We start from the raw sequence: 21,845 nt of genomic DNA on the forward strand, positions 1-21,845 counted from the left end.
GGTGGTGGAATCTCCTTCCTTAGAAGTTTTTAGGGTCAGGCTTGACAAAGCCCTGGCTGGGATGATTTAACTGGGGATCGGCCCTACTTTGAGCAGGGAGTTGGACTAGATGACCTTCTGAGGTCCCTTCCAAAACCCTGATATTCTATTCTATGATTCATGAGTTTTTTACATGGTTTTGTAAATTCATGCACTACAGAAGGTTCTGTAAGGGCATGCACTACAGAATCTCGGTCTTTCACTATATTCTTTATCAATCTGATCCATCATTAAGATATACTATTCAGCCTTCTGGCTTGTATTTTAATCCATGAGAACCAAATTATTACTCCATAAAACAGCATGTGGTTATTGCTGTCACTTATTTGTATTTGGTTATCTATTTAATGTTCAGAATATTGCTGCTTTGTGTGGAATACAACAAAACAGACAAAAGCATTCCATTGAGGTCCATGGAATTTAAGTCTATAAACTCAAATTAATGATTGCAAGAGTTAGTGTGCAAATATCTAACTTATAAATAGGAGAATAAACCTCACTGAATGGCAGTTCATCTTATTTACACAGAAAATCTCACTTTCATTTCTGTCCAAACTAAGGCTGCCAGTTTTCTGTGGCAGCTGTAAAAGTTTGTAATTTTGAATTAAATTAAATTAATCTTGCAATATTTCAAAGAGCAACAGACTTCAAATGAACAATGGTGCAAAGCTATTTTGAAGGCCTATATATTACTTATGAGAGGCATAAATTGCATAAGAGTTTGGCTGTGCACTTAACAGTGAAAAGCCAAAAAGGATGCTGAACTCAAAGTGAGTTTTTTAATGTTTTGGCTTTTAGGGTTTAAAACTTGGAAACCTATGCTGGAACTCATTGTAATTTTATACATGTTAAGTACTGTAGGAACACTACAAAAGAAATATTGTTGATCCTTTGTAAAACCTCAAGTACAAGTCTTGGAAGTTACAGCAATGTGAAATAACTGTGTATGGGAAATTACATACAAATCTTATAATTAAAGTTAACAATGCATAAGGCCCTCAGGGTCCAGAGCCCAGGACTGCAGCACTACCAGGCAACTTGTATCACCAGGCTGCCACCCAACAGTAACTGTAACCAGCTCCATTCCCATGACCTGCTGTGGACACAGACCCTGGGAAGTTCTACCTCAAGGGTTTGACAGTTCTACCTCATGGCTCCTGATTGGCTCCCTGCCCTATGTAAACCCAAAGAGCACCGAGGAAGTGTTCAGGCAACAGTGTGGATCTCTTGTAGTTACCATGACCCTTCCTGCTCCTCAGTTCCTGGCTTTGACCTCAGCTTGATTTGGACTTTGCTTCCAGACTTGGACTATGACCCTGAGTATTGACGCAGGCCTTGAACCTGACCATGAACTCCTCTGCTAGTCTCAGGTTTGCCCCTGCTCTGACCCTTGCTGCTGACTGCCTTGTTGGGATCCTGCCACAATAATTCGATACTTTACTTTTTTTATTTTTTTATTTTTAAACATTGAGCATTTTCCAGTATAATTATGTAGATTCTAATCTCTCAGTTCTGTGGGCTGTATAAAACAGCAAGAGAATACAAGATTGCTTATGGAGGTACCAATAGTTATGAGGTTACTCAATAAGAATCAATGTTTTTCCTATCAATTGATATCTGGGGACTAAATTTCTCTAAATTGCCTAATTACTGCTTTTCTTGTAATGTCCAAAGAATCAAATCTATGTCAATCATTTTAGCAATAGCTTTGATAAATTTAAGGGTTACCACCATTTTTACTCTAATTTGATTTTCTTTCCATTATGTTAGTTGCCTTATGACAGGGTCTCAATGAATGAGCTATAACTGTCGAACATAGTGGATATTTGGCACTCCTACAGAATCAGAATGATTGATTGGGAAAGCAGGTATAAATGATATAAGCCTAACAGAATGTCCATCATTTGGTATCGCTACTGCTCAAATCCTGATGAAACACATGACTATCAGAAGTCAATTTGGAGGTTATTTAAGGATGTCTGGCAATCTACAGGTTAACAGAGCTCAACTGAATTTGCAAATGAGTAATAGTAATATATATAAGCAAAGATAATAACTTTTTCTGCCCCTAATCAAAGTTAATCAAATAATGATAGATGGACATCCAGCATATTCTCTGTGACTATGCCAGACTCCTTGTGGCTGAACTGGTGTAATGCTGCTATTGAAGGGGGTGGGTGACCAAGCAGGAACTGGGCATGGGCAGATTGTAGGAGGGGCAGTGAATCTATCACTGCACAGATCCACCCATCCTCCCATTCCTCTGGGGACTACATAAATCCCCAAGAAGGCTGTTTTACCCATTTGCTTTGAGTAGCTTCCATGAAGTGGCTCTTCAGCTGAGCTCTAGCCTGCCAGACTGGGAGGAGGATTCCAGATCTTCATGGCCCCAGGCATCTGTCCAGGTAGTAGGGCCAGGTATTGGGCTCTGGACTGAGACAGATCAACTCTGGACAGGACTTGATACTGCTGTCAATGTAAACAATGTCAAAACACTCATCAGTTTCAAAGGGGTATGGTTGGGCCAATAGTGTTAATATTGACTTTATGATACAATAATTAACTGATGTGCAAAAGAATTGTCAAAATTTTATTTGACTGATTTTGATTTATAGAAATGCTAAAAGGGGTACACATCCATATGGTGTAGGTGCCTTTGTCATAACTTAAAAATATATATAAGATAACCTGCCAGAGGCAATTCACTGCCCTGACAATTACAATTCTCTTCTCCGCCCCCGCTCCCGCCACACACACCCCCACGATCCATTTTTAGATGCCTGGAAAGGAGATCAGTCTTGCAATGATCCCTGATGGTTTTCTGATTCAGGCCTTTTCAGATTCAAGGGGGAATTGAATTTCAAAATCTTGTATCCTTCAGAACATGCCCTGCCAGCAGCCCCTCTCAATTTTTGTATATCAAAGCATATTCCTGATACTCTGTATTTCAATAAATACATTAATTAAAATAAATTATTCATTTTTTAAACTATGGTTTTAGCTTACAAATTCTCCATTGTTAAGAGTGAATGTGTGTTTTCGTTCATACAAGTCACAAAATTGTAATGTAACAAAACAATAAAATGGGTGATATTTTACTGCCAGAAAAACATCAAGTGATATAAAAAGTACATGCTTTTACAATCATTCTGTAATTCTGTTAATGATATTTGTTATAAATGTAATTTCATAGTGAAACCAACAGACTATTCTGAGGGATTTCTCACCTTAAATTATTTTAAAGGGCAATTATAAAATAGCAATAAATCAGAGTGGTGGTATTACCTATATCACCACATCAGTGCCTTGCATTTCACACTACTGGTAGGTGTAGTTTTAATTGGGAGAATCACCACCTGCTTCCATGTTAACTTCATTACTCCAATGTTGCACAAGCATGTCCAATATAAGTATTCTTTTTCAATTGCATATTATTCTGTCAAACTACTTTTTTTTAACTGAAATTTTCCTCAGCTCAGAGTGACTTATTTCTTTTAAGCTGGAGCAAAATGGGTTCAGACAAATTAAAAAATGAAGAGTAAAATTTATTATTTGCAACTTTATTTTGAATACCACTAGCTCTTCAAAATGAGGATGTAGAAACTTGAAATTTGGCAAGGATATATGTAACAGATGTGCCTTTTTTTGTGGTGTGTGAAAATCCTTTTTGATTTGTGTGACTTATAAGGGCTAAAAAGCCTACTTTGCACATGGACTTGTTTCTGTTACCCAGGAACAGGTTTTTACTGAATCTGCCAATGTTCCAGTGGCACTGTGCATGCTTGTGGTTTGAGTGGAAATTCTCATTCCATGTCTGATTGTGCTGGCATATTTATGAAAGTTGAGTAAAATTTGTTTTAATGTACAGGTGCCTGGAGATCATGATTTGTGAGGATGTTTATGGAATGAGACAAGGTTCCTTTTGGAGTCCTCCAACTTTCTGCTGCACTCCAAAGAAACCCTGCCTCGTTCCATACAACATGGAAAAGTGACGGAGCAAAATCAGGATCACAAATCTGCTTCACTTAATTCATAAAATTGGGCACTCAATGAAGCATGTCTCCACACAGAGGCTCTTCTTGCAACGTCTCCTCAGAATATTCAGGACAAAGTTCTACTGCTGTCTAACAAATAACAGCTGCTGTGGTATGCTACTAAGAACACGATAGAAATATTTTTAATTGTTTTAAATATCAGTACTTGAAAGTCAGTCCACCTATTTAGGCATCTAAATATGGACATCACCTTGATTTTAAGACTCTTACCTAAATATTGAATAGCAGCATCATTCACTAAAGACTGTTCAGCCTTCACATGAATGAGGCAGGGGTTCTGTGGATAAAGTATTATATCCCCTTGTTAAAGACTGTATCAAAATGTGTACATACAAGGGAGCAGAGTTAAGATTTCACAGACAACCTTACTTTTGATATTTTCTAATTTAGAGTGATCTACTTTGTATTCTTCAAATGTGTATATTTAAATTAGGAAGGTCACTGATGTCCCACAGTGCACCTTCATGAGCTTTAAGAGGAGTTAGATGGGGTGGGATGGGGAACAGGTCTCAGCCGTAGTATGGTTCTTTGGACTCCCACATGAAAACATACATCACAGTCCCTTTTGCCCCAAATGAACAGACGTGGTTTCAGTGGAGACTTGCGATCCTACAAAGGCCAGTAGGGTTGAAGGTGGCTCCAATAGCCCTCTTACAGCTTATGGGCATTAGGAGTGGCCCCAAATGAGCTTCCGAAAGATAACTGAAGATTCTTCTCTTTCACGCCTTGATAGGTCCACAGGAAGACGAAAGGGAAGGCCACCCTGATCACCATCTCCTAGGCTTTCTGCTCACTCCAGTCATCCCCTAAAGTTTGCAGGATCAGGGCACTAGTCCTACAGATCTCAGGTGACTTGTAGAAAGTGGGGTTGGATGAGAGCAGGAGGCTAGAGGAAGTGATCAGGGAGTTTTTCCTCCCTCCTTTGGAAATCTTGACGTCTGCAGGCGGAAAGAACCCCCCCCCCCCATGACCCTTTGGAAAGAGATTTTTTTTCTGTTTGACCAGCCTCCCTCGCAATCACTTATGCTTTGAGTTATATCTGTGCAAGGAAATAAGAGACTTCATTTGTATCTTTTCTTTCAGGTCTAGATCTCTAGCAGTAATCTGACATTTTACACTGAGCTTTTCAAGCTGAAATTGCTGAGCTATGTTCAAAAAATCCAAAGTTATGAACTTTTGAAATTAGATTTCAGTCCGCTAAATTTTGGACCTGGGCACCAAAAGAGAAATTTTCACAAGTACTTAGTGCTTCCGTCCCATTTTCAAAATGACACCGGCACCTGGGAGCCTAATTCTGATTTGAAGGTCAAAAGGATGTAGGCTCCTAAGTGCCTGAATCACTTCTGAATATTATACCCTAGATCTTAGCTGGATGAGTCTTGTAAACTAGACTTTATAGTCTTTTCACTTCTCTACTTTTCTCCTTGTTTTGGGAGGCTTTTTGAATAGGATGGTTTTGGGAGGGGTGGCTGGTCCAAAGCAGCAAAATCTGTTAGGTGTTTTCGAACACCAGTAAATTCCCCTATTTTTAGGGTGAAATAATTCAGGAACCCTTGTTCATGTCATGAAAATTTAGTAGAGCCTACAAGCTTTGAGACTAATTACTTTAGTAGGTATTTTAGAGGGATTGCCAGAATCAGAGACTTATACTCAAAACTTATTTGCAACCCTAATTATGCAGTGATTGTCAACATACTAATTTTTGTAAAATGGCCCAAATGACCGTCTCATCAGAAATTACTCACCTAGAATCACTCTTCTAAAGGAGACACCAAGCACAGTGTGGATTAAATGATTTTGCAGTAGCATTTTTTCACAGTGATGTAGCGTGGAAAATTGTAGCCCACAATTTCTATGAATTAAACATAATTAAACATGTTCTTTTACTAGCACGTGTTGACAGCAAGGATTTAGTTTCTAGAGTAGAAACTTTCAACTGATGCTTAATTGATTAACAGATGGTAAGTCAGGGTATGTCTACACTGCAGCTGGGAGCAAGTCTCACAGTGGAGGTAGACAATTTGTGCTAGTGTGGCTCAGAATAGCTAGTGGATGTGCTAAAAATAGCAGTATGGATGTTGTGCGTCTGGCAGAGACTCAGGCTAGATGCTCAAGATCAGACTCAGAGGATAGGGTGGGTTTGAGAGCCGGAGCTACTACCCAAGTTGCAAAATCCACACTGCTATTTCAAGTGCACTAGCTTGTAGACTCACCCAAATAATAGGGAATTAAAATCTCTTCCATATGTTGGGTGTCAAATCCTGATTGCTTTACTCATGCTCATGGAAGTCAGTGGGATTACTCGTGTGGGTAAAGTGAGCAGGATCTGGTTGTATATATTCTTAATGCAGTATCAGAGGGGCGTTTCTGTGGATTTCTACAGCAAGAATAATTGTACAGCAGTAGTTTCCTATATTAAAATTGCTGTTCAATGTAGAATGATTACATTGTAAAGTCTAAGCCAGGATAAATTTAATGCAGGTTCGCTTAAAGTAAATCACATAGAGATAGAAATCAAGGATTATATTTGTCTAAATCTTTTAGGCTCCAGCAACTACCCAGTCATAATTAATGTCAATAAATGTTTGCATAATTATACTTTGATTACAAGATGATTCAAAATTGTTGATGCAAAAATAGCCTTCTGGCATTTTGTGTTTACGATAAGAGTGGAAATAAATAAAAGCAAATCACACATAGCAATCTTAATTAGGACCCTCTGGAGAGGATAATATACACTGAGGATTTATGTATAAAAGCACATAGTTATAACACTGGTGATAGAACTTAATGTCAATTGCAAATTCATTCCAAAAAATGGAAATCAGATCAAATAAATCCAGATTTATATTTGGAAATGTTTAACAAGTGTTATAAAAGAGAAGCAGATAATGTTTCTAAATATCAAAACTAGATTTGAAATATGGGTTTCGTATCAAGATGTGGTTTTTATGTAAATCACATCTTTGTAGTGTCAGGAAAAGTTGTAAACAAGACTCCACTATTTTTCAATAAGTAAAGGTAATGGTTTCAAATGTAAACATAAGCAAGGCCCAGGTCCTGCAAAAATTTAAGCCCCTGCTTACTTTGAAACATGCGAGTAACCTCATGGATTTCAGTAGGGCTACTTACTTTCTTAAATGGATATACATAAGTCTTTGCAGGATTGGGGCCGAAAATAGCTTCCAAGTACAAATCCATAGAATATTTTTTCTCTTCACAGTAGCTTGGCATTTATTTTTAACTATGGGTTGCAATCATATCCTTTATGAAGTGAATGGGAGTTTTGACATTCACGGCATTGGAGTCAGAATTTCACCCATGATCTCTTAAAATGCATAGGGTTAAACTGTTAGGGTGATTTACAGACTAGTAAGCCTTATCTGTCCATGGTAAATTGGTCAGTTATACTTCTAGATGTTTTATAATTCTATTTAGATTGTTATATAAGGTCTAACCAGAACTGATTCTATAAAGGAAATGTGTGCATCACTAGTAGACTAGCACTTTTTGAATGAATCAATAAAATAGTGGATATCGAAAAATCAGTTGATTTAATGTATTTGGACTTGCAAAGGGGCTTTAAGAAAGTCCCTTACAAGAGATTACTGAAGAAACTGAGTAGTTTTGGTTTGAGAAGCAAAGTATTCTCATGGATCAAAGTCTGGCTAAGAATCAGAGGGAAAAGAATAGGAATAAACGGTCAAGTTTTGCCCTGCCTGTGAATAGAGACAAAACTGTTACAGTATAACAGAGTTTAGGGAAAGACATTCTACATCCATTTAATGAAGGGAAAACCCCTGGCAGAGGGGAGTGCTTTCATAAATGTTTGTCTCCTGGGTCTGCAATGGACTGTACTTTTGGGGGGTAAATCTACTTTACTGGGTAGGAAAAGTAACTATTGATAAGCTTAGAGTCAGATTTGTGTTAAGATTTTTTTGTATTGTGACCACTTGCTTCCACCACTCTATTTATAGTAAAATTTGTATTCTTTTCTTTAAAAAAAATCTTGTTTTATTATAAATGCTCACAAGGGCTTTGTGGTTTACAGGAGTAGTGGGTTAAGGTAAAACTGCTAAACTGAGATACACTGCACCTTTGGGGATAGAAGGTTTGGAATTGCTGTGGGTAGCCAATCTCTCTGGAGCTGGATATCACAGAGGAATGATTCAAAGGGATTCAGGGATTGGGGTGCACCTATTTGTTTACCTGCAAGGCAAAGACAGGGCTGGCATAAGCCCAGAGGAGAATGCTTAAGTGGCTGAAGGGCTGGCAGCGTCAGGAATACCCAGCTACCATAAGACAACTCTCATTAGCGACAGTGGGTAAAAAAGTGACTCTGTGCTCTGAGATCCATCAGTCTTCTCCAGGAAAGAGGGATATACACTCGTGGTGAGATGTGTTGCTTCTAGTCTGAATTAGCTCTTCAGATAGAGGCTATCCATTTCTGATGCTCTCAATCCAGTGCCTTTCATAAGCATTGTCTTTACTTAAAATATTTTTTTTAAAATGAATACGTGGACTGAAGTGACATGATCTGTTTTCCAGCAGGTTTCCAAAGGCATACAGATCCTGTAGCAAGAAGGCACTTCCCACATGCTGCTCACAGGATGGACTATATGGATTTTGAGGATGATAGCCGTGGATGGTGGTTTGACATGGACATGGTGATAATCTACATTTATTCTGTCAACTGGGTCATAGGATTCATTGTTTTCTGTTTTCTTTGTTATTTTTTCTTTCCTTTTTAGGGGACTGCATTGGTTAGTAAAACTGAAGAATCATGCAAGCAAAGACAATGTAAATAAAAATGGTTTGAAGTAATGAATGCAGATTTTTTTTTGTGTGTGTGTGGGGGGTCTGGAGTGTTTATGATTCCGAATTGTATTAAGCTGCACCAAACGTGACATGGGCCTAACGATCTAATTACTGGATGCTTCTGATATAGGTATGAAAGACTTGAGCTTTGCTGAAAACATAACGTGAAATCCTGGCCTCGTTGAAGTCAGTGGGAGTTTTGTCATTGATTTTAGTGGGGTCAGGATTTCCACCCGTAATGTGTACACATTCTTCACCAGTATGTAGAAATGGACCATCAAGATTTGTTTTGAGTTACTGCTCAGAGGGATGCAGCATGGTCTGGTAGACCAGAGTTCAGTTTTTGGCTCTGTACTGATATACTGTGCAACTTTAAGCAAGTCATATCATCTACTGGTGCCTCAATTTCCTTGTGTGTAAAAGGGGGATGATGGAGGGAGGATCCTCCAACACTGACAATGTGTCTCAAAGTTAATTATTAGCACCTTTCATGTGGAAGGATCCCAAAGCACTTTAAGGTCTGTCTATATATGGATGCAACCACCATTTAATGCTAGCCACGCTACAAAACATTTTTTAAAGTAGAAAAAATAGAAGAACTTCTCCAACTGATGCCACTGGAGGGATTTCTGATATTTCTGATATATAGTAAAATGTAAGTACAGAAAGATAGGTCACAGTGGCTAAAACTACTTCTACTTCTGAGAAGTACAAGGAAGCATTTAATTTCAAGGGACTCAGTCCTGTAAGCTACTGAGAATGCTCGCCTTGATCCAGGAAAGCACTTTAGCATGAGTAGTCCCATTAACTTCAGGATTTGCATTGGTAACCTCAGGAGCTGCTGCTGGTTATTCAGTATGCAGCACTCTTTCAGTGTAGCTAATACCATTCCATTAGATTGCTAGGAGATGAGGTGGACTTGAATAACTGTAATGGGACTGCCCAGGAACTTGAAGTTCAGAATGTGCATAAGTACTTTGCTGGCTCAAGGCCAGAAATAACCAAGGCCTCAGACTTGTATCTTATCTGAAAGATGGCACCTCCAGTAGCACATTGGCTCCTAGCTGTTTTCCTCAAGCTGCATAAAATAACTTCTTAAGATTAGACTGCCCTTTGAGGATTTTTTTACAGTTAAAATACCTGTACAGCTGAAATTATGTTGACTGAATGGATTTGGTCACTTTCTTTTAATATTGCTCTAACGGGTAGGGGAAGTGTAGTAATTTCACTATCAATATAGTTGTGGGCAAAAGAAAAATTAGTGTATGCAATTACTTTCCCTCTAATTACAATAGGTTGTCTTGTACTATTGATAGATCATTAGGCATAACTTCTCTTTCTCCCCCCCCCCTTAAAACTTCAGAGGTTTTAATAAAACTCACAGTACAATAAAACTCTCAGCAAACTTAAAACATGTTTCTCAGCTATGCCAGAACTCAAGTTATACCTTCTGGTTTCTTAAAACTTGCAAATCAGCTGTTCCTGCCTCAGTGAAGAGAAGGGATTAAAGCACCTTTTCAGCCAAAATGCACTTGCACTTCCTGGGGTCGGAAAGCGTTAGACTGAAAGGATGTATCATGAAATGATTACTTTAGCTAATTTAACTAACTTGGTGCTATTTTAAAATGTGAAACACGATTTTTGGGGGAAAGTATTAAATGAGATTTAAGAATTTAAGTAGGGTGTTTCTCAGATGAATATATCAATTAGCTAATATTTCAAAATGTACTTGTATATAAGAAATCTATTCCAGACACCACCAATTAAGTGAAAGTAAACTTACATAGAAAATTTCTAGTAGCATTGTATCATGGATTTATTCTGAAAGATGAAACTGGAAGGGAGACAGTCAAATGTAGTATTGTCTTCTGTATAATTACAAGAGTTGATAATTGTGGGTGGATACACTGTTCTAAATTTAGTATAAACATTTTTATATAACATATATAACATTTCTAAGGTGCATATACATATCAGTCAAGCTATATATTTTGTCTCTACTGTTGTTTTGGTTAGTTAATTTGGTTATGAATTGCAAAGAGTAATGAATAATCAGATAATAAAGGAGATGGACTTAGTGTTTCAGATTTTTATATAAAGCTGTTTCTCCTTCAGAGAGAGACCCAGAAGGGGTAGAATAGTTGTAAGCTGCTTTTCCCTATTGCCTCTTTCCAAATAAACCCTTTGAAAATGTTAGTTCATTATTACTGTCTCAAACGTGCTTCCATTAAAATTTTGTCACAAAAATCCTATTGACTTCAGTGGGAACTGGAGTAGGTCCTTTTGTGAGCAGTTTTATTCTTAAGCACTTGGTCTTGTTCTGGAATGTATTCTCATCTATGAGGTTATTACAGTGTTTTCAATAAAATCTGAAGTTGTTTGACACAGCTGTAAAATATTACAATAGATATTGGGTGGAATTAAATTTGAATATTTTTTTCAACCCATGTTATGTTTCTGTTTTAATTCTGTTTTTGGGAGGGAGTAGAGATTTTTGTGGGGAGAGGCGTTATAATGAATACAATTATCTCTTTTCATGCTAGCATTCTTAATTGTGTTTGTACTTTGTGTGGAAACCCAAAGGGACTAGAAACATTAAACTATCAAGTTTGTCATAACCCACAGTGGCATATCAACTCTTTATTCTGGATCTGAATACATTCTATGGATGATTTAGTACTAAATGCCCATGTTATTCTTCCAAACATATATAACTGCATTAAACAACGGCATAATGCGAGAGACCGAATGAGATTTTAGTGGCTGGTGCACAGTTGCTAATACATGAGGTTTCATGCTCAGCTGCTGACAAACTTTTGATTAGCAGTTGCACTTTTACCCACCACAGGTCCTCCCCTGCACCCCCATAGTCCCCTACCTCCTCCCCACCACCACCATTAAATACTTTTAAAAACTAGGAAATTAATACACACATTGTTTTATGAAGCACATAGGCTTGCAATGCACAACATTCACAGAAATATACACATAATGTAAGTGACAAACCACAAAAGCAAGAATATGAAAAGTTCACACCTTACCATTGCCACAACTATCAACGGCCCCAGACCATACTCCACTCTAGCCCCAGAGATGCCAGATTTCCATCAGCCCCCTGTGACTCAGGGAGCCCCTTAGTGCCAACTGGCAGAGGGTACACCATACCATAACTCTCATCTGGCCTTACATACTCATTGCCCCAACTCGCCATCATCTGTATCTGAAAGTTGTCATGTAAGGTGTCCTATGCAAACTGGTAACATGCTGGTCATTAATCTTCGTCTTTGTACGTACGGGTGGTATATAAAGAATTCTAGATGTTTGCTGGAAATATGTTCCCCAAATGTGACTCGTGGACCGTGCCAAAGCACAACAAAAGGAATGTTGTTTTGGAGGCTTGGCTGTGTCTCCAATGTAAATTAAGCAAGGTGTGACCTAAGACTATGAAAAACACATTTACGTGCAAGGTAAACAATGCCATCAGGCAAGCGAATGGGGAGGGAAGATGACCAGTTAACAGTCTTGACAAGGGATGGAGACCACACCCCTAGGAAGCCTTTCTGCCTGTTGAAATAGGGTCAATGAACTTTGGAAGATATAACAGAGGGCAAGAAGCCATTTTGTCATCCTTCACCTGAGGAGACAAAGAAAAGTGCTTTGGGCTCCATGTTGGATCCTGGCTAAAGATGGGCCAGCCGAGCTGGAAGAATGACACTAGTGAAAAAACTATTTTGAACAAAAGACTCTAGTTTAAATTCAGTTTTAGTTCTAGAATTGCATTTTTACTTTTGTTTGTAACCATTTCTATCCCTACTCCTTCTATTTGGTATCACTTAAATCTAGATTCTGTTGTTAATAAACTTGTTTTACGTTTACAAAACTACCTCAGTGCTGTGTATTAAACAAAAGAGTAAAACCCTCAGCTTATCTAGCAGGCTTGTGTGTATTCCGTCTCTTCGGAGGTAGCAAGTTTAACTCCTGTGAGGGTCCAGTGAGAGGGACTGGATGCTGCAGGGGAGATGGTTTTGGGGAGACTCGGGACAGGAAGGGCTGTTGGGGTCACCCTGCAAGGAGTAACCAGGTTGATGGAAGCCAGGGTGCTGTGCTGTGAGCCTGCTACTGGCAGCAGGGCCAAAGTTGCACAGGGCAGGCCATGACACAACCCTCTCCTGGTCTGGATGAACCCCTGAAGCATCACAGGCCCTTACTGTCCGCCTGCACTCATCTCTTTTTAACAAACTACTCTTGCCCAACACAACCAACTCCTACACCACAAGTACTTGTGCTGGGGGAAAGTAATCTGGGTAAGAGGTGTGTAAAAGGGTGAAAGAGGAGCAGAGGTTAGGCTACATTGTATGGTCTGTGATAAAAGGTAGTTGTGATAAATGAATCTTCACAACTGGACCCACTTTACAGAGGGGGAAGTGGAGCTGAGAGTTTGATTCTCCCAGTGCCACAGAGGGAGTAATTGTCAGAGCCAGTATTAGAATTGTGACGTGTTTGCCTCCCGCTCCTGTCTTCGGGCTAAGTCCGTCACTTTGGTTTCTCTTGTAGTAATAGAGAGTATGGGGAAGCTCACATTACCACTCCCTATCAGGTACCTCTTCTCTGCCTAAATGGAAAAACTGAGTTTCCAGTGCCATCAGCACCTTTTATATTTCACTTAATTGTTTTTTCAAGCCTGCAAAAGAGCTAAAAATAAAAAAGCAACTCAGAGCTGAAACGGCTTGTCATAAAAAGCCTTCTGTGAACAATTAATTCGTCTTCAGAGTAAAAAGCGAACCTGTTTGAGTCATCAAAAGAGCATTGGCAACAAGAGCAGGAATCTGAAAGAAAGTTTCTACTCCAAATCCACATGGTCCCTGGTACTTCCTTGGACACGATGGAGTCTTCATACCTAGGCTGTGGGAGTAGGGGAGCAGGGATTGTCTCCTTCATGGTATGCTCCCTCAACCCTGTAGAAACCTTTCTGAAGTTCCAACTGCGTAGGTGGAAAGCGGTGCGGGTCACTGTCAAGTGTGGGGTGCAGAAATCTGAGGTGTTTTTTTCACACCCCACCTCCCACCCACTTTTTTCTGAGGTTTTGGGGTGGGGGTGAGAAGTACTTTGGATTGAGGGGGGGACATTCTGGGGGCTGTCCTGCTTGGGGGGGAATCCTTGGGCATGCAGGGTGCAGTCCAAAGTACAGTCGAAAGGTAAGGAGCTCTCCTTGTGGAGGCCCCTTCCCTCCTGTTGTTCACACACAATCCTCTGATTAAGGATTGGAACCTTGGCTTTTTCCACAGTGGGGAAAATTACTAGGAAACTGGGTAGAACATATTTTCCACTTAGTTACATCAAGCAAGTACAAGTAGGGGGAATTTGATCCATATTTTCTTTCTTTATTTCTGTTTTAAAATGTCTGTACTTCTCTGGTTGAAGCAACACATGGTGCTTTATAAATTTTCTTTTATTGATACCTTGACTGGCTTCATCTAGGCAATACATCCAATTTCTTGTCAAATGCCAGTTCAAACTTTAAGTGCCACATTCTGGTCTCATACTCATAGTAAAAGCTATAGTTGCTGTATTTCTCCAACTGTAGAGTTGAGGAGACTAACAAGGAAAACCTCATGAGGAACCAACAGTTCAAGTTGGATTCATTTAATTGCCAGAAAATAGTTCTTTGGGGCTTACTGTTTTTATGTATTTATTTCTGAAAATCTGAAGTTGGCAATTTAGAAAGATTTAGGTCAAGATTTTCAAACGTGACTAATGATTTTGGGGAGCCTCAACTTTTGGTGCCCAGTTTGAGAGACATTAGAGAGGCCTGATTTTCAGAAAGCGCTGAACCCATCCCCCTAAAAATCAGGCCTTTGTAAACTGTTTCATGGAGAACACCCAAATCTTGAAGTATCCAATATAAGGCCGCTTTGAAAATCTTCACTTTAGGGGCTGATCCAGTAGTCATTAGTCAATTGGAGTCTTTCCAGAGTTGTGTAATTACAGCAAGGGTCTAACTCCCCATTTATGCAAGCAACTGGACTTCTGCCTTTACAAACTTTAGCCATTACTGTATAGGATGCTCTTATGGAGGGGTTTTTTTCAACATCTTCTGAAATTAATTTGCTCATATTTCCTGTAGCGCACAGATGGCCAAATTCTGCCTATAGTTACACTTGTGTAATCCCAACGATTTAAAAAGGGGAAAATCTGATGATCCACTGGATTAGAAACATGCAGGATTCTTTAGCCATTTATCTAACCTTAGTAATTCTGGTAAGCATATATTAACATCCAACAATAAAGTAAATAGTGCTCTTTGGAATTACTTTCCTGCATTATACAGTGAAAGCTTAGCTGTAAACTATCATCTTTAATCTAGGACACTATACTTTTTACTTGATTGTATTTTTACATTGTAAATTATCAGGGGGGAAATTGTTCCTAGAATTGGGTTGCAGGGGTTTCTGAGCCGGTGCTGGGATTTCATTAAGCTTCTTTAATTAAAAATTAACAGTCAAATCTTATGGGACAAACAGCTTCATTTTTTATACATTCTGGCAAAAAAATGCTGAACAGGCCAACAAATACGATCTGAAAAATTATCCTGGACTTGTTAGTAGACATGTACTTAGTAACAAAAAGTCCAGGGCTTGCTTCTCAAAGAAATCCTATCAGCAGGACAGAATTAAATTGGAATTCAAAACCGCTTTATATTAGGATCAGATTGTGCCATCTGATGCATGCATGTAATTCCCATTCAAGTCACTGGGAGTTGAGACAGGGCATTTGAAGGAAGAATTTATTCCTTTGAAGTTCCTTATGAAAAAATTCCTGAACACTGTCAGTGCTTCGAGTGCCCTCTGCAGAGTGCCATTCATGGGATGCACATCTGGTACAGCTCTGACAATGGACCCTTTGATAACAGTGCTGCTGGAGCATGCTCACACCCCATCATGCCCCTTTCCTCCTGTTTGTGAACATTCGGAGGGTGAGGCTATGTAAGAGGTGTGGATGCTCTGGCTGCTTCAGTTCCTTTCAAAATCCAGCTGGCAGATCAGGAAGCATTCTAGGTCCTTGGCCTGAATTCTTATCCTTAGGTGGTGCCTTTTACGCCTTTATCCTTCTCATTAGATTAGGTTTTAGTATAAAGAGTTAGATTTTTAGTGTTAATGATCGGTTTTATTTCCTTTAAAAAGAAACAATGTATTTTAAACAGTTGTTTGAATAGTTTGTGGTTAGAACTTTGGTTCTGCTATTAGGATCCGATGGTGGATCTGAAGATTAAGAGGCCAGAATTCAAGAGGCGTGCCTCATGTCCCTTGTTTTCTCTGGCATTGGATGCTCACACATGATGCCTAACCTGCCTCAGGGAGAGAGAGACTCCCTCCAGAAGCTCAGTCTGTAGTATTTTCACCCGGAGGGTTTGGAATGAATGTCAGAATAGACTTCAAGCAGTGCATCTGCAGGAAGCTCTGGCAACCAGGCCTTTCAGATCTGACACATCTCTTGGACACATGAGTGAGCATAGACCAGCATCATCTCCTGATACTCCTAGGGAGAAGAATCTGGAGAAAACTTTGCAGAAGGTTTCAAATTCCAAGAAACCTGTAGTACCCAAGAATGATCTTAAACAATTGGATCCAAGATTGAAAAGCAGAGAAACCACACAGGTGAGAGCCTCTGTCAGCCGAGTCAATACATGGGAGGGACACGATTGGATCCGGTCACTTTGGGTCTGGGAAAAGACAGTGCACAAGAAGGAATCTGTCTGCAGAGCCAAAAAGCACACTCAGTGGATGTTACAGAGCCATTATCTATGGACCCTAGACCATCAGATCTCCTATAGTAAAACAGAAGGATTCTGGTCTTATAATGAAGCAGACAATGAACATTTTGGATATTCTGAATCCAGCTCTCCATTCCAAGCCTACTCAACAACTGGCCTTGATATTTGTGACTCCTATCCATCCAGATCTGCAATGCAAACTTAACTTAGAAAAGAACTTTAGATCCCCATACTATTGATTCTCCTCCAGAGAAGAGAAGAAGAGTGGAGAAGCTTCATGAATAACCACCTCATGTTTCTATGGGTATCCTGGTAAGATGTTAAAGACCTATTCTGTCCCTGAGATCACTGATCTCTCATCTGCTATTGGAGTTGAATCCAAGGTTGAATCCTCAATCAGAAGTGGAGTCTGAGCACCTAGTCAGCCAGATAGGGCTTTTCATAAGGACAGATATTCTGCAAAACAAACATGCAGAGGATCCATACCATGACAGATACCGTGAAATGGAACTGGGCATAGATTTCTGGGTGGATTAGCATGTATCCCTTGGGCTAGATGGCCCTTTCCCAGACATTCCTCAAAAAATCGCTATTCTACTAGAAATCTTCCCTCTCTAAGAATGCAGGCAAAATTTCCATAATCAGATCTGACACTCCTGGATTTGTCTAGAATATATAAATAAAGAGCAATTACCTATCATCATACCAGACACACTCTCAGAAGGGGGGGGGGGGCAGAGATGCCTGAGGAATAGAAGCAAATGGATCCTGAACTGAGAATGCATTATTATTTCACAGATTAGTTGACAGGATGGCAGATGCATTGAAGATCCCCTCTGTGACAGTTGAGACTTCAAACCAATCTTTGGCATCATTGGCTCTCCATCCGAAAACAGAATTACACTTCTGGTAAGTCTGTAGCAACCGCCAAAAGCAGTATCATCTACTCCTGCTTCTGCTCAGTCAGTGAAAAAAATGGTGGATAAATTATACCAATTGCCACATGAAAGTTTCTTGTTTTTTCACACTTGCCTAGAGGCTACTGTCCAAAGGTTTTAGAGTGGTTAGATTCACTCCACACCTTCTGAAAAAGCAAGAAGGCTGGATGGGATGGGCAAAAAGGTATTTTCTTCTGCTATACTTGGTATAAGAGTGGCTAATTATCAAGTTGTTGTCACATGAGCGAGCATAGACCAGCATCATCTGCTGCTGATACCATTTCTGGGAAAAGATGATGGTATTTGTACAATCTTTATGAAGGACAGCTTATTGCAAAACATGGGTTAAGGGGTTTATTTGTTTGCCTCAGACACTTTTGCCAGAGCAGCTGCTTCTGCCACCTCTCTCAGATGATATGCATGGCTTAGATCATCAGACTCCCTCCAGAAACAAAGACTAAACAGATGAGGTCCGTGAGAGGATGAAAGATACGAGATCTATAGCCAGCTCTTTTGGGAAGATACCAACAGCTCGGAAGACCTGGTGCACCATTGTTCAGATATCGGAGGAAACAATAACTATCAGTGCACTTACCGAGAAAAGAGATTCAGGTATACCTGTACTTAAAACTGGCTAATCAAAGCATCATCAGAAGAAAACTGTATTGGGAACCATGGCTTACACATGCACTTATTCAAGAAGTTAGACCTAAGGATGAACTGGGAGAAATCACTATTGAGACTTGCACAGAGGATTCCTGTCATAGGGGCAATACTGGACTCCCACATTGGCAAAGCATTCCTGACAAAAGAAGGACTTGCAAAGATTCAAGCAGCTATAGTCCTGCTGCACCAATTCTCAGTCATCTTTTCAGACTAATGGACCCTATATCCTCAGCCACATCTATAACACCTTACACCTGACTCAAAATGAGGTGTCTCCAGCACTCGCTGGCAAAGAATAAGAGACAGAACTTAGACAGTATGTTTGTATCATTGATCATCCTGAAGGCTAAGGTTTTGTCACGGTTATTTTTTGTAAAAGTCACGGGCAGGTCACAGGCAAAAAAGAAAAATTTACAGAAGCCCTGACCTGTCCCTGACTTTTACTAAAAATATCCCTGACAAAATGGGAATTTGCGGGTCCCCACACCACCTGAAGCGGGGTGGCCGTTCCAGGGGTCCCCCTCTGCCCATGGGTGCCAGGAGCTGTGGGGTGCCCCCGACTCCTATGTCAGCCAGGAGCTGCAGGGTACCCCTGCCCCAACTGCAGGGGCACACAGTGGCTGGGATCTTGGGGTTCCCTCACAGCCGCAGCAGCTGGGAGCTCAGGGATTCCCCCGCAGCCGGGAGCACTGGGGTTTCCTGACGCCTGCAGCTGCGGAGAGCTCGGCGGTTCCCCACTGCCAGTGGCTGCCGGGAGCTTGGGGGTTCCCCCGCCTGTGGTGACCAGGAGTTCAGGGGTTCTCCCACCAGCAGCAGCTCTGGGGGTTCCCCCACCGCCCATGGTGACCAGTAGCTGTGGGGTTCCCCCACCACTGGCAGATCCGGGGGGGGGGCCACTGCCCGCAGCATCCAAGAGCTGTGAGGATTCCCATGGAGGCCGGGAGCTGCAAGGTACCCTGTTGCCCGCATCAGCTTGGCACTCCAGGGGCTGCCAGAAGTGGCGGGGTAACCCGCGGCTCCCTGCCACTGCAGGAGGTGGGGGACCCTGCAGCTCCCAACCACTGCAGCCTGAAGTCATGGACGTTGCTTTGACTCCAAGAGGCTCATCCAGAGGTAGACCTCTTTGAAACCAGCAATATGCTCAAAAACAGGAAAAGAACACTAATCCATCTTGGATGCATTCCTGAAAAGCTGGAGAGAGGGTCTTCTCTTTCCCCCATTTCCCCTCATCCAGAAAGTGATAAGAAAGACAAAACAGGACAGAGCCAAAGTAATTCTGGAGGCTCATGGCCTAGTTCCCAGACCTCTTTCATCTATGGAAGGGGGTTTTGTCAGTCTTTCCCTTTTATTCTAGATCTGTTGATTTTAAACAGAATGGAAGTCTTGTCACCCAGACCTATATTTGCTACACCTGATGGACTGGGATAGACTGAGAGCAATCTACCTCTCTAGAGGTACATGTCCTATTTATCTGGAGAAGAGAATCAACGTGTGAGTTATAACCTGAAATGGAGCAGGTTTATTCTCTGGGCAAAAAGTAATAATGTCGTCCTAACCACAATTCCAGATCTGCTACAGCTGAAACTTTTAGGTCTCACTATCATCAGTTAAGGTGCATTTGGCAAACATGTTGATGCACTACACTCTTAATGATAACAAATCTGTATTCATATCTGAGTCTGTTAAGTGATTTATGAAAGGGCTAACATCTACCCAAAGTCCCTTCTGCGGTATGAGACCTCAGCATGGTCAGCTGATGAATCCTCCAGTTGAACCAATGAGAGAATGTTCTTTATTTCATATCTCAAGTTAAAACAGTTTTCGCTATATCAGTAACACCTGCTAGAAGAGTGAGTGAACTACACACCCTCAGCACCTCCCCCACCCCCTCCCATTTTACTGTTTTTCATAAGAGCAAGGTGATGCTAAACCCTCATCCAAAGTTCCTGCCTAGGGTGATATCTGAATATCACATTAACCAGTCAGGTAACCTGCCAGTGTTTTTTCCAAGGCCACATGTACATGCAGGAGAAAACAGGCTTCATACTTCAGATGCAAAAGGACTTTAGCTTATTTTCCTAATAGGACTAGCCAATTCAGGAGGTCCTATGCTGACAAGAAAAAAGGTCAAGCAATCACATCTCACTATCAAAATGGGGTAGGATGTGCATTCACAAAGCTTACACTTTAGCTTCAGTCCCTGTTGCTGAAGGAATTAGGGCACGTTTCACTAGAGGGCTAAGATGTCTTCAGTGGCATGCCTTAGGCATATACCACTTATAGGCATCTGTAGGGTGGCAACATGGGGTTCCGTGTATACATTTATAAACCACTGTTTTTTGGACTTAGCAACCAGATTGGATGCTCAGTTTGGCAGGGCAGTACTTCAGTCCCCTTTAATTTGTACTCTGTGCCCCATCTTTCACAAAGGGGAGTAAAACTGGTCCAACTACCCCATGAGTGTGAACGTGCAGAGGACACTCAAAGAACTCCAGTAACAGGTGAGTAGCCTCCATTTTTTTCATACTGTGTTTAGCACGGCCTGTGACTGCTAAACTCTGTTGCCAAAGAAAATAAAAGAATGATGTGGTGCCATTGGAAAAGGTTAAGCACCACAGAACATATTGGAAGCCCTCTCCCATTTAGGCATGTAGGCCTGTTGAAACACATTATATTCCCCGGGAAGTTATGGCCCCAGGGCTGAGCATTCATGACCAAGTTTCTTTTACAGTATTTAATGATAGTTAGATTAACCATAAGGAAGAATGCTATGCTGTGTAATTCTGTAAAAATGCCAAACAAGCCAAAGTGCCGCGTGAAAGGCCAAAGCATCAGAAATAGTGTTTAGGCAACTAGGGTTGCCAACTTTCTACCTGCACAAAACTGAACCCCCTTGCCCCACCCCCTGCCCGGCCCCTTCTCTGAGGCCATGCCCACCACTCACTCCATCCCCTCCTCCCTCTGTTGCTCACTCTATCCACCCTCACTTACTCACTCATTTTCACTGGGATGGCTCAGGGCATTGGGGTGTGGGAGGGGGAAGAGGGCTCAGACTGGGGGTGCAGGCTCCAGGGTGGGGACAGAAATTAGGAGTTCAGGACATGGAAGGGGGCTCCGGGATGAGGCAGTGGGTTGGGATGCGGGAGGGGTGAGGGCTCCAGCTGGGGCTGCGGGCTCTGGAGTGGGGCCAGGGGTGAGGGATTTGGGGTGCAGGAGGGGGCTCCAGACTGGGACCAAGGGGTTTGGAGGGTGTGTGGGGGATCAGAGCTGGGGCATGGGGGTCGGGCCCAGGACGGGGTCAGGAGTGCAGGCTCTGGGCAGCGCTTACCTCAAGCAGCTCCTGGAAGAAGCGGTATGTCCCCCCTCTGGCGCCTACACGGAGGCACAGCCAGGCAGCTCTGAGTGCTGCCCTGTCCGCAGGCACTGCCCCCATAGCTCCCATTGGCCGTGGTTCCCAGCCAAAGGGAGCTACGGACCCGGTGCTTGGGGCAGGGGCAGCATGCGGAGCCCCCTGGCTGCCCCTATGTGTAGGAGCCAGACCGGGGACATGCTGCTGCT

At 41.4% G+C, this 21,845-nt stretch overlaps 1 protein-coding gene across 3 annotated transcripts in view; it reads left to right on the forward strand.

Moving 5' to 3' along the window:
- Positions 1-12,714, forward strand: part of RNF180 (ring finger protein 180) — a 140,012-nt gene extending 127,298 nt beyond the window's left edge. For 2 of the 3 annotated variants that reach the window (XM_084629662.1, XM_084629664.1), the window contains one exon: positions 8,643-12,714. In XM_084629662.1, the coding sequence (XP_084485788.1) occupies positions 8,643-8,845 (203 nt within the window). In that variant the 3' untranslated portion in view covers positions 8,846-12,714. The remainder of the gene's footprint in view (positions 1-8,642) is intronic. The other variant, XM_084629663.1, reaches the window with a different exon arrangement.
- Positions 12,715-21,845: the final 9,131 nt, after the last annotated feature.

Source organism: Lepidochelys olivacea (genome assembly GCF_965140295.1).
Source record: "Lepidochelys olivacea isolate rLepOli2 genome assembly, chromosome: 5".
In the NCBI taxonomy this organism is placed as follows: domain Eukaryota; kingdom Metazoa; phylum Chordata; order Testudines; family Cheloniidae; genus Lepidochelys; species Lepidochelys olivacea.